General features: G+C 53.5%; 2 protein-coding genes across 2 annotated transcripts in view; both read right to left on the reverse strand.

Moving 5' to 3' along the window:
• Nucleotides 1-214, reverse strand: part of LOC105979033 (PSMC3 interacting protein) — a 3,358-nt gene extending 3,144 nt beyond the window's left edge. The window contains exon 1 of the mRNA XM_013005801.2: nucleotides 194-214. Coding sequence (XP_012861255.1) covers nucleotides 194-214 — 21 coding nt within the window. The remainder of the gene's footprint in view (nucleotides 1-193) is intronic.
• Nucleotides 13-13,062, reverse strand: part of RETREG3 (reticulophagy regulator family member 3) — a 19,565-nt gene continuing 6,515 nt past the window's right edge. Inside the window, exons 2-9 of the mRNA XM_045299450.1 lie at nucleotides 8,928-9,123; nucleotides 6,845-6,875; nucleotides 5,877-6,003; nucleotides 5,240-5,324; nucleotides 4,351-4,488; nucleotides 3,200-3,285; nucleotides 2,463-2,595; nucleotides 13-2,132 (exon numbers count right to left, since the gene is read on the reverse strand). Coding sequence (XP_045155385.1) covers nucleotides 1,675-2,132; nucleotides 2,463-2,595; nucleotides 3,200-3,285; nucleotides 4,351-4,488; nucleotides 5,240-5,324; nucleotides 5,877-6,003; nucleotides 6,845-6,875; nucleotides 8,928-9,123 — 1,254 coding nt within the window. The 3' untranslated portion in view covers nucleotides 13-1,674. The remainder of the gene's footprint in view (nucleotides 2,133-2,462; nucleotides 2,596-3,199; nucleotides 3,286-4,350; nucleotides 4,489-5,239; nucleotides 5,325-5,876; nucleotides 6,004-6,844; nucleotides 6,876-8,927; nucleotides 9,124-13,062) is intronic.

Raw genomic sequence — 13,062 nt, forward strand, 5'->3', positions numbered from 1 at the left:
CCAACACGTCTCTTTACAGGTAGTTCTCATACAAGATTTATTCCCCAGCACCCCACCCCCAGTTCACAGTGGAGGGCTAAGGAGATTCCGAGGAGGACCCCTGCGTACAAGACGCACCTTCCAAAGATGTTACAGTCCTTCTTTACCTCCCTCCTTTCTTCGACAGCTCCCAAGTCTGACTACACACACTTACCAAGTCCCACTCCTTTCCCATGCCTCTTTTTGTGTTCCACGTCAGAGCTCACCTGTAAGACACCTGGGCTCTGAGAGGTGCCCCAAGCCTGAGGACCTTAAAGCAAGGGCTGCCCTTACCCCTCCCTAACACAAGTGTAAGCAACTACGAATCAGGCATCTAGCTCTTCTCCCTTCTCCCCGTCAGCCAGCCCCCACGCCCACGCCCACCCCCACCCCGTTTCTGTCCCTTTCCAACAAGAGCAAACATGTTAGCACACCCCCACTTGCAGCACATGAAAATGGGCTCAACATCCCTCACCCAGGTCTGGGGACGCTGGGGAGTGGTCCCTGAGGAATGGCAAAGGACTGATTTGCAGAGGGGAGAGGGGAGAAAGAGTTTGGTTTCAGCTCTGAATGGGGAGGCAGAGGCGCGGTGGGCGGGCACGGACCCAGCATCAATGGCCATTTCAGGGTCGGTCTCACATGATTTCACAGGTGCCCCTCACTGGGATCTCTGCTGATTAGGGACCTTTTTGCAAACTGGCCTCCTCCATCCAGGCAGCGCTGCCCAGACAGCCACTGACAGGAAAACCGGTGGAGGAGCTGACCAGGACGAAGAGCTGGTACGAGAGAGCTGGCAACCCCTGGGATGAATGCCATGGGGCCATTGTTTGTAAAGTGCTACTTTGTCAACCCCCATGGAGTTTATTACTTCTCCAGAGGAGGAGCAGGGAGGGAGAGGGGCATAGAAATGGATCTGCTATTGCTTGGCGTGTTGCTCGGGCGGATGGTCAAATGGAGCCAGGAATTCACAGCACCAAAGACATGCAGGCAGCTCCAAGGACTGGAGAAGCCCCCCCTGACCCTTGAGGCCTGCTGACTCTCCAGCTCAGGGGCTGTAGACGAGGCGTGTCCCCACATCAGGTTCACATTTCAGAAGTTTCACAAGCATCATTTTGGAGGATAGCAGGTCAGGTCTCCAGAAATGGGGGTGGGGATGGGAGGGCAGGCCTCCTGTGCATAACCCGAGGACAAACTTGCTTGGAGAAAGTCCCAACCAAAGCATGGTTTACTGACAGATGGGTGTCCTCCTGGCCGCCGCGTGACTTGGGAGACTCTAGGGAGGTGACGCACAGAGGAAGAGATGGCTCTTGGCTCAGTGAGGGCCTGAGCACCCATGTTGGGAGGGAAACAGCATCTCCCTTCAAAGGGACCAATGCCCCTGGCTACTCTGTTTCCCAGAAGCATGCCCTGGCAGAGAGGCCTCCCTTAGGGAGCACTGTGTCTCCCCTCAGTGGCAGAGCTTGCAGGAGCCCAGCGGGTGGCAGGGCCAGGGGTCCTCTCTAAGCAGACCTCAGAGCATCAGCCACCCAGCACACACAGGAAATTCCAGGGGTGGCATCTGAGTGCTTCCCTTGCCCCTTCACCTACAATGGGATGGAGTGGGATGGGGGGGAAAAGTAAACCACAGTGCCCCCTCCCCTAAAGGGAGTTCCTGCCTCAGTGGCTCCTGGAACTGGCAGGGTCCAGCTGATTCAGCTCCGACTGGTCAAGAAGTTCAAAGTCATCCCCCTCAGCATCTGTATCCAGGTCTAAACTGGGAGCCCGGGCGAAGCCTCTTGTGGCTCTTCGGGGAGCAGGGTTGGAGGGGCCTGGCTGTGAGGCCCCAGACAGGGCCAGCTGGATCATGCCCTGGGAGACCAGGGTGGCAAGGTTGCTGGTGAGGTTGGACCCTGCAGGCAGGGCCCCAAGCAGGAGTGCTGGCAGCGCAGCCTCATCCTGGCGGGCAGGTGGGGGCTGGAGCTCCTCGGCTCCCGCGGGGGAGCGGTACATCAAGTTGGGCAGCCCGATGCTGGTGTCATCCTCGTCGTCCAGGCCCGCAGGGTCCACATTGATGGAAGGGAAGTCTGGAAGGTCCCGGGCGAAGGACTCCTCTGGGTCACTGTGGCCGTCCAGGTCTGGGGACGTAGCGAGACGGGTGTGAGGAGTGGCGGCTGCCCAGCCCCACACCCCCCGTTTTCCTTCCAGAGATTCAGAGGTGGAACTGTCTCACTTTCCCCGTGGACCCTCCACTGGCTGAGTGCCCTCCCCTGCCCCACTACAACCTGTACAGAGGCTGTTAAGGACTGAGGGCTTCAAGGAAAACAGCAGTGCCACCATGGCTGGAGTTACCCCTAAGCCTACTCTGTTTCCTGACCCACAAGTCAGAAAACAGGGTGAGCAGGGGCACCCCCTCCCCAAGCCAGGGCAAGCTGAGGAGCAGCATGATCAACTTGTGGCGCGCTCACCTTCAGAGCCCTCTGTGAGAGGCGTCTGGCCCCTGGAGAGATTGAAGGTGCCATTGTCGGTACAAGAGACCTCTGTGTCGGAGTGCTCAGAGTCCGTGATAGCCAGCTCCCTGGCAACAGCAGAGTCATCGAGCTTAGGGCGAGAGAAGATTGACAAGCTGGCGGGGGTGACGTGCTGTCCCAGGCCCAGCTTCACGAAAGGCATGGGACTGCAGTCTAAACCATGACCCCTTAGGCAGCTCGCTAAGGGAACACCTTGCACTCATGCTTTCTGGGGCACTGGAAAGAAAGCAGTTTGGGGCATCAAACAGCCACTTTCTCTTCAGCAAAGAATTGGTCCAGGGAATATACCCTTTCCAGTTGGCCAGAGGTTACACCCACCGTCCACACCCAAGAATGGTCAGGGACAGGCACAACCTGTCCCCCAGCTGTATGTTGGGGCTAACAGGAGGCATGGAAGAGCGTGTGCTGGCTACCAGGCTCAGCTGCAGACCTACGGACAAAGCTCCAACACGAGAAAGGGGTCTTCAGACGCTCGTGGGAAATTCCATCACCTTCCAATTCAGTTTTCCATGCACGGTGTGAAGCCCCCTGTGTAACACTGGCTCCTCTCCCAGTTTACTCCTCGGGCTGGAGTCGACTGGAGCCTCAGAGAGCCCTTGTGAGCTCAAGACGGTACTTCCTGCCCAAATGTGAGCTGCCAGGTGAGTCAGGGGGTGCTAAAGCCAGCTAGCTACCTGAGGGCAGAAGGCGGCGAGCTCCTCCTCCTCGCTGTCACTGTGGGTGTCCAGGGCACGTTCTGGGTGCAGGGCTCGGCGGCGCACTACGTAGAAAGAACAAAAGACTAGACTTGGTCCTTGGGGGGAGGGAAGGAGGAGGCAGTTCCTTTGAACTTCAAAAACTAGACCGCAGAGGAAAAACCACTGTCAATACGGCCCTACACCTAGGTCACAAGGTTGGTGTTTGCCGGCAGGCAGGACTACTGAGCCGAGTGCCAGGGGAGCTGATAACATGAGGGAGAAAGAGCTCTCTCCCAGCGCCCTTCAGTCCAGCCACGCACTCCCCCATTTCTGTCCTGGTCAGTTGAGGCAGCCCGAGGACCTGGTCAGTGAGGACCACGTTTGCCAGAAGCTCTCCGGATCTGCTCTGGGCAGACCCAGTGTCCTCGTGGCACCTGAGCTGTCCTGGGAGGGCCTGCAGAGCTGGCCCTCATGGCTAAAGCAGGCACTGGAGGTCTGACGCCATTCCACTGGCTGGCCGGGGGGGCTCGGTGTTGATGACCACTTGCAGGTCTCCCTGAAGACCAGGGCTTAATGAGATGCCCAACCTAGCCTTCATGTGCTGGATGGCTCTCTGGGCTCTGAGCTGGCCGGTTCTATTCAGTTTGGGATGACAGCTTTCCATAGGGAAGAGAGGCCAGGCTTAGAAGGCGAGAAAGACCTGCACTGCCACTGGCCAGCAGTGAGCAGCAAAGTCCTCACCTGTACAAGGCAGGTAACCTCACCCATGGCTCAAGCTGCTCCGAGACATTAAGGAAGACATGTGTCAGGCAGCCAGCTCAGCGCTGGGCACAGGGCCAGCCAGAGCTACATACACAGCAGCTAGTCGGGGGTGGGGTGGGGTGGGGCGGAGAGATGTGCTCACTCTTACTCAGGTTGGAGAACTTGTCTCAGATTTGCTCAAAGGGTCTAGAATTCCAAATAGAAAAATGGCTCAGCCTATACAGGTTTACCCGGAAGAGAGTATCAGGCTCACCTTCAAGCCTGACCTTGCACCAACTACCCCCCACCCCTGCCGTCTCCTCCATCCAAGGGTCTACATTGGACCCACAGTTCTCCACCTCTTCCCCAAAGTCCCCCAGGGGCAGTCGGCCGGGCCGGACACTCACACTGCCTCTCTCGCTGCCTGGCCAGCACGTAGCCACGCACACTGAAGTCCAGCCGCTGCAGAGCTGGCTTTAGCCGCACGGAGGCTCGGTCCCACAGGCGGTGGTACACAGCCAGGGGCCACACCATGACAGCGACAACTGAGAGAGTGGGAGAAAGGATGAGGATGGCGGCAGCCAGACGTGATGCAGTCCTAACGGCCCTCTGCCGTGGACTTGGGCACTCAGCGTGGGAGTGTCTGCTTACTTCTGCTTCCCCTGCCCCCCAATCTCACTAGGTGGTCATGAGAGCAGGGACTTCTGCAGCCACCTACGGGGCCCAGCACTGGGCTCGGCACAGCGGAGCAGCCACATGCTGCCCATGAGCCCCGGGCAGGACCCAAGTAGCGCAGTCAGCTGTGTATGGCTGTGCTTGCCGTCACCATCACCGAGCCATTAGTGAGTCCAAATGGTAAAAATGGCTCAGGAACACACTGGAAACCAGGAGGCCCTAATGTACTACCACTACTCAGTTCTTCCAGCCCCAACTGAGCAGAGCTAACAGGAAGTAACTCCGTTTTCTAACAATGTGCTGGGGAGGGGGAGTGCTCCAGAGAAAAGCAGAGGACCCCTGAAAGTCATGTTCTGTGGTTATAGATGCCCCAACTCTAAAGTCCCTCCTTACACAGAGGCAAAATCACAAGCCACAGCCTGCTAACAGGTCCCCCACCCACCCAGTTTGTGACCTGACTTGGTAGACGAAAGGATTATATGTGGGGAGCCTGGAAGAAGGGAGAAGGTATCTCATGACATTATACATACACAGGCCCTAGAAAATTTTCCTGGAGAACCACACGTACAAGCCCCCTCCCCCTGGAAGCAGTTAGCCAGGGCTGGTGCAGGCTGTACTTACGCATTAGGTAGGACAGCAGGAGCCCAGGGATGTAGTGGCCCAGGACAGCTAGAAAGGTCAGCACCCCACAGCTCAGCAAACAGAACTGGGGGAGCCAGGAAACAGGATTAAGTACTGTCACCAGAGGAGAGGCATGGGGTGGGGGCAGGGACCCAGCAGTGGCGAGCTGCTGAGATGATTCTTCAAGAGGCACATGTGAACAGACACAGCCTTCCATTTCCACTCACGGCCACTGGGTGCGGCTACCCAGCGTGCTTCACCTTTCAGACTGGGCAACGACTGGCCGAGGAGGAGTTAGACAAAAACACTTCCCGAAAGCAGGGGATGGCAGTGGGGTTTTGGTTGCTTTTTTTTTTTTTTTAAGTCAAAGTGAAAGAAAAAAAACCAACCCGAAAACCCAACGACCTGCCCACATGTTCAAAATGACACACTGCACACAAACAAGGCAGCTTTCTTCCCACCTCGGGGCAAGACAGGCCTTTCCCAAGCCCCTGCTGTAGCCCAGGGCTGCCAGCAGCCCTCCCACAGCTTCCCCCGCCCCTAAAGACAGTGCTGGACGAGGACATGTCTGTACAGGGACCATCTCAGGTTAGTGTGAAGTGAACTGAGGCAAAAGTGCAAAAGGGAAGAGTCTTACCTTTCCTGGGTTTTGCTTTTTGAAAAGCAAAAGGTTCCTCATGAAAACGGTCCCACTAACCCAGACTCCAGCTAGGTGGCGGCAGAGTTCGGGCACGCTGAGCAGCTGAGGGTGCACAAAGCCCCAGCTACAGGAGAGAGAGGGAGCTGTGAAAGGTGGCTGGGGCGCCCCATTGTGCTGTGGGGGCAGCAGCCCCTTCTGGGCTCAGCTTGGGGCTGGGCTGTGCCAGGCACTCTAGGGTGAAGCCGGGCTTCCTTCTTGACTCACAGGTTGAAACTTGAATCTAGGGGCAGGAGGGCCAACGTGTTCGGACAGCTCATCCCCGTGAGCACTTGCCCCGAGCCGCATGGGTGAGCCTGCTCTCAGCTCAGAGGCCTTCTATGCTTGGAAACCACATCTTCCCTGCTCGGAGACCAAGGCAATCCTCTGAGATTGCAACCAGGGATCAAAACAGCTGGGTCACCCTGCTGCTGAGGGGGAGGAGCAGTGGGATGTGCCCCTCGGAGACAAGCAAGAACACACAGCACAGCAGAGAAAGCCTGGCACTGAACAGTGGGTGGGCTGAGAAACGACAGCAGGGAGCTAGCTAGCTGTAAGCCACAGAGGGCTCTTGCTGAGCAGGCACTTTTCACCACCAGAGGGCACAGAACACATGCCATGCCCTGGTGTTGAAGCCCAAGTTCACTCTCTCCACGTTTTCATAGGGCCTTGGCCAGTCAGGTTATGGGACACTGCAGTACTTCTTTTTCGGAAACTTCTCTGGTCAAGGTCAAAGGGCAAGAGCCATCTCCATATACAGCTGCCTGAACTTCAGGGGCTCCTTGAAATGAGGAGTTGGAACACACTAGGCCTCAAGTTCTCAGCTTACACTGTGTGTCCAGAACATGGGGTGATCAACATGGCAACAGCATATTACAACAAAAGAATCATTCAGAGCAACAACAAGGGATTTAATGAGCGTTCCATACCTTTCATTGTCTAAGGCGCCGGGTCTTGGCACTACAACATTAAAACAAACACCAGCATTAGTCGGTAGGAAAACTAAACAGGAGAATCACATCCTAACAGGCTGTTGGTCTGGCAGCTCTCGTTGTAACAAGGTTGGGGAAGAGAGGATGGGGCAGCCAATGAAAGGAGACACCACACAGCACCGCAGACAAGGGAATGGTGGCTTACGCCTGCTCAGCTCTCCAGGGGAGGGGCCTGGTGGACCAGAACCCACCTTCTAACCATAACAGCGAAGAGCCAAAGGGAAGGAGAAGGAAAGCGGTCCGCTCCACCTCTGGAGTGTGTCTGGGCTGCTCATGCACAGGGCGTGCTGCCTCAACTCCTCCGGTCCCCCAGCCCAGACCCACCCTGAGTGACGGCATTCCCCAGCCTTCGTCAGGCTGGGCACTACAAGCCTCCTTGAACTCCCTGAACAAAACAGGGTGGGAAGGTATTGAAAAGTCAGATGCCCTGGTTTGAGTAGCCTGCCAACACTTCAGAATTCACCGAGCTAAAACCGTCATCCATTTGCCAATTTCACCTGGACCCAAACCAACTCCCCTGTCTCACAATGCCCGCACCTGGTACTAACTGTGAAGCCGTTCTCCCGCCATCCTGGCTTGGGGATCTCAAGGCCAGCTTTTACACCTATGCTTCCAACCCCACAGCTACTACTGACCAGTCTCGGTGCGTCTTCCTGCCCCACAGCCCTCCAAGCTGCCTATCATTTCTTTCCCAGGGCGGCTGCACTCAACTGCTCATGTAGACACCGCATCGCCCTGCCAGGGATCCTGCCGGCCCTTCCACGAGCTGATCCTTAAATGAATCCTCAGCGTCCCGCGCTAATGTTTGAGAAAACCTTCCATTGCCACCATTGCTTAGAGGATAAAGTCTACACTTTTTGCCCTCACTTTAAGGCTTTATAAAAACCTAATTCCAATGAACCTTCCATTTTATTTCCCAGCATCCCCATGAATGAACTCTTTACTCCAGCCAAAATGACCAGTCCTCTGCTCACAGGAGGTGCACTGCAGCTGCCTGTTCTCAGACTAACGAAGGTCTTGGCCCCTCTAGAAAAGCTCACTCTTTTCTCTCATCTTTTGCTTTTTGCAAGGCTTGTGGGAGGCCCCAATACATGACAGATATACCGATCACTGTGACATACATCTCTGGGACTGCTCAGTAACTGTCATTTAACTTTTCATATAACTACGTACGTATTTTTAGGTACTAGGCTGCTAACCATAGGGTCAGCAGTTCAAACCCATCAGCTGCTCAGCAGGAGAACAATGAGATTGACAGATTTACCGCCTTGGAAACCTGACAGATTTACCGCCTTGGAAACCTGATGTATGGTCACTATGAGTCAGAATTGACTCAAGGGTCATGGGTTTGTAGTGAATGCATTATTGCCTGAACGCAATGTATGATCCATATCTTACAGAACCAAATCTTATATGTTACAAAGTTAGCTTACTGCTTTGCAAATAAGTAATGCTTAACAATTGCTGAGAGAAATGGACTGTCTCATTAAAGAGACAGTACTTTACATAAAGCAAAGAACAAAACCCGCTGCTGTGGAGTCCATGATTCTGACTCACAGGATAAAGTAGAACGGCCTCGGGAGTGGGGGGGGGCTGTCATCTTTACAAAAGCACACTGCACGCTGTCTCCTAGGGAGCAGCGGGTGAGCTTAAACTGCCAACCTTTGGGTTGTTAGGTCGTGCTTTAACCAGTGCACCACCAGGACTCCTTAGAACTTTCTATAAATGCCTAGCATTCAGTGAGGGGGATTACAAAAAAGCAACCCTGAGAGCGCCTTCGCAGGTCAAGTCCTGCTCTAGCAGGGCAGGCCGACTCCAGGGGTGGACATACATTTCTAAGATTAATAATCCTGGGACGGTGGGGACCCCAGTGCTCAGGAACTGCAAGCTATTCAAGTCTCTCCTAAAGCCACTCACTCCGACATCAGAAGGTACACCGGCCACCACGTGCCCACTTACAAGGCCCCAAACGAAAGCTAAAAGTGACAGGAAAGGGCAGTGCCGGTGCCACCCAACTCACCTTTCCTTTCAGGCCAGATCTTGCTCCTCCACTGCTCTGTGCACACGATGATCATCGAGCTGAACGCAAGCAAAAACACCGGGCGGAGGGGCGTCAGTGCGAAGCACCTACAGAGGCAGGGCAGAAGGAAGAGTCTGAGGCAATGAAGCCAATTTCTGTCAAGATCACAGGCGCATCCAGGCCCCCGGGGAGGTGACTGGAAGACTGGGATTTTTGTGCCAACACTAACCCGAGGGGCCACCTTGGGTAAATCACTTGTGCTGTCTGGATCTCAGCTATTTTATCCATCGGGCAGAGCTAATCATTTGCTTCTGCACAGCCAATGAGCTAAACCAAATACTCTCTTACACCCCCCCACCCCTTGTCATCTTTACAGCCTGCAATTCTACCATTTTGGAGAAATTCATCCTTCCTGAGCTCGTAGGATAAAAATACAAATCTGTTGGCCAACTGTAAGGCCCCTAATGTAAGGTGACAAATTGATAGAGCTACTTGAGAGATAGCATTCACCTCAGTCAGGTGAATCCCTTTAGTAACTGAGACCCAAGAAAGGAAAATGACTTGGCCAGGGTCACAGAGAAAGTTAGTCCTGAAGCTCCATCTGAGAGCCCGTTCTTGTCATTCAAAGACCAACCTTACAGAGACATTCGTGAGCAGCTGGGGAATCCTGGCCACTAACGCCACACCTGACACAGCTGTGACCATAGCAATAGATTCAAGGAGGAGGATGGTCAAGAGTCCATTCTAAATGACCACTCTGCAATGACCTCTTCTCTACACCTGACCTCATGCATGATCTGGTATAATCATGGAACAATACCAACAGGACAATTCCCATTACATTAAAAGGAAACAATACAGCATTTGCATATACATGAATATACATATACACTCTGAATTCATGCTACCTAAGTAATTGCTTTAAATAACGTTTTGAAACCGTGCAAAGAATGAGGGATGGAACAAGGAGAACGTAGAAATCCTGCCACTGATGACATCCCTAACCCAGTCTCTCCACCCCACCACTCCAGGAAACGAATTACTTAAGAGGCTGAAGAACGGAAGCAGCTCACAGAGAGAAGCCCAGAGGCCTCCCAGCTGGTAATCTTCTCCCAAAGCCAGCTCTTCATCCCAGCAGACGAGCACACGTAGCAGGCCCGGGAGAGGGGCTCGGGAGCAGCTGCGTCTCCCCCTGCAGCAGCATGGGCCACAACTGCTGTTGCCTCCAGAGTGCTCGAAGGGACTGGGGGGGGGGGGGGGGGGGGGGGGGACGACGCACTATCTGCAACCCCCCTCCCCAAAACACAAACACAGACTAGCGGTAGGGCGAGGGTATTAAAGTCTCTAAAAAAAGATAGGTTTTCCACAAACAATGTCGATAAAAATACTGTTTCTCCAAGCCCCGGGCAACTTTGGAACAGCCTGTTACATCCCTAACTCTCCATGCTTGTAGGCAATTCAACCAGTATTTACTAATCAGCTAGAAAGCAGCCCAGGTTCAGGAAAGAACCTCATGCTTCTGTTTACTGATGTGTGTGTGGTTACATGTACCATGAGAAGGCACTAATAATACAGACGGCATCTCAACGCTGAGTCTGGAGATAACAGTAGGAAATCAGGGCAGAAGGGTGAGGGGAAGGAGAGGGCATTCGGATAGGGAGGAAAGGGTAGTCACTGACAGGCCTCAGGAACTACGCCAAGTGAGAGAAACAGAGCGCAGAGGAGGGGGTGAGGATGAGCAGAGAGGCACTAGTCAGCTCGTGAAGAAGGGCTTTTTAGGGCACTGGGTGATTAAGTTCATCCTGCTGGTGGCAGGGAGCTGGCAGAGTGGTATGAAGGGGGCATACCTGAATTGTGAAGGTTCACACTATAAGCAACCTCGAAAGCCAGCCTACCAACCCCCCCGCCCCCCCCACACCACCACCCACCACCCTACCCGTCCATAAATCCACTTTAGGCTCCGGGGCGAGCGGCTGTTACTCAGTGTCCCTTTCTTGAGCAGGCAGTTGCAGGAGCGTCAAAGAAAGACCGTGTGCGGTGTCAAAGCGCATTTCTGTGGGAAGCGCTTCTTGCAGCTAGGAATAAAAACGTAATGGACGAACCACCTCACAGCACTGGCAGTGCCTCCTCCCACTAGACCACGCGTGTGACTGTGCCCTGGGGGTTAGCAAGCATGAAAGATGGGAAGGGGGCTCCTCCTCTCCTTCCAGCTCTCAACACGGGCACCCGACATACAAAAAGGGTTTCAACTGTTGTGTTGGGGGTAGACTGAGGGCCTTCATGTGCGGCCATTTTATGGAGGTAATCTAGAAGCCCACCTGTTAAAAAATAAAGCTAACAGCAACTCTACAGCCATGGGCGAGGGTAAGGCATGCTGGAAGAGAAGAAGAGTGGAGGGAGATGAGTCAGTTTGGTCCTGCTCTGTCTATTCTTCCGAGCCGAGAAATACACAAGCAGATACAACCATGAACCCGCCTGAAAAGAACATGCAGAACGTTTTCAGCAACTACAATCCCATGAGCATCTGCAGACTTGGCAACCACTACAGGCAATCCTGGCCATGCACACGCGAGTCGTCGATGGGCCTGCCACCGCCCGGCACCCCGTAGTGAGCTCAGGAGTCATTCTGCTATGAACGCTCTTCTCTCTCTCTCTGCTTCTCATCTGCAAAGGTCGGCCTTTTTACTGAAGAACTTTCAGAAAGTGCAAACACTCGTTAAAGATGAAAAAGAAAAAAGGCATTCACATACAACTATCCAGGGCATAAAAAGAGGAGGCTGCCTGCTCCTGTAAAGATCGGCAGCCTCAGAAACCCTAGAGAGAGCCACCGTGGGCCACAACGGACTGGGCAGCTGGGACCTGTGAAAACGCGACCTTTGCTCTGCAAGGGCTTCAGCACAGAAGGGCCCAGCGGCAACTGGGAAGAAGGTCTGCCACTCTTGGCCAGTGGCGGCCATAAAGAAATCTCGCGTGCACTGACTCCGCGACACGTGGGCACCATAGATGGAAGGCATTTCCAAACAACGGGTCATTTTCATTGTTTTTTCAATCTATGAAGTACTTTTGCTTCCCCTCCCCTCTACCCCAACCCGAAGATGGCTGAAACTTAAACTTGACCAAACATCGAGATCCAGCTACCGATGGATTTAATGGAAATAGTCCGAGGAGCATGTTGACCCACAGGACACAACCTGTGGGAAACTGTGCAGGACAAACCGGTTTCTTCAACAAATAGTTGCAAGGGGGAAAAGGGCAAAAGGGGAAGTCATGGCCTAACAGAGCTAGGCAATAGCAGCCCACGGTGCTACAGTATGTGGACCTGGCTCCTGACCCAAACAACAGAGAATACGTATTTATGTGGACACCGCCTGGACTCACCATTTTTCAAGACTTGATAATAGAAGTGATGTTTCCAGTAAGTATTTTTCATAAATATATACTGAAATATTCACAGATGAACTGGTATTACACCTAGGATGTACCTTCAGAGGTAGAGGTAGAGAAAGAATCAGGGATGTAAGAAACCAAGTTGGCCATGAGTGAATGCAATTAGTCAAGCACCAAAGAACAAATGTTGTATGAAGCCACTATTTTGAAAAGGAAGTTTTCACACTCAAATAATTATTTGTGGATGGCCACCAGGGGTGGAAAGAGGAAGTCACCCGCTAGAGGGGAGACACATGTCAACTTGGGTGAAGGGGAGGCAACAGACAATTGGAAGGGAAGCTGGCAAAAAAGATGGCCTTAGGGCAAGACTTTGAGAGGTTTGCAAGAGTTAAGAGCTAATTCTGCTCTACGCACAGTCCTGCAATAGTGGTGCTCTATGAAGCAAACAGGTATTGGAGGGAGCGTGAATATGAATAGACCAGCTAGCTATGTGTATTTACCTTTGCTGAAATCATATCTATGAGTGTGGGCGAGCTTACAGGGCACGGTTATGAAAAGTTTGAGGGAATGAGTGGTCGGGCCTGGGGGATCGGGACCATAGTCTAGGGCAGCGTTTCTCAACCTGTGGGTTGCAACCCCTTTGGGGGTTGAACAACCCTTTCATAGGAGTCGCCCGATTCATAACTAGCAAATGTACAGTGATGAAGTAGCAAAAAAATTAATTTTATGGTTGGGGGGGGGCACAACA

Source organism: Echinops telfairi, unplaced genomic scaffold (genome assembly GCF_000313985.2).
Source record: "Echinops telfairi isolate 266 unplaced genomic scaffold, ASM31398v2 ScPeMD7_7458;HRSCAF=8496, whole genome shotgun sequence".
NCBI classification, from domain to species: Eukaryota; Metazoa; Chordata; class Mammalia; order Afrosoricida; family Tenrecidae; genus Echinops; species Echinops telfairi.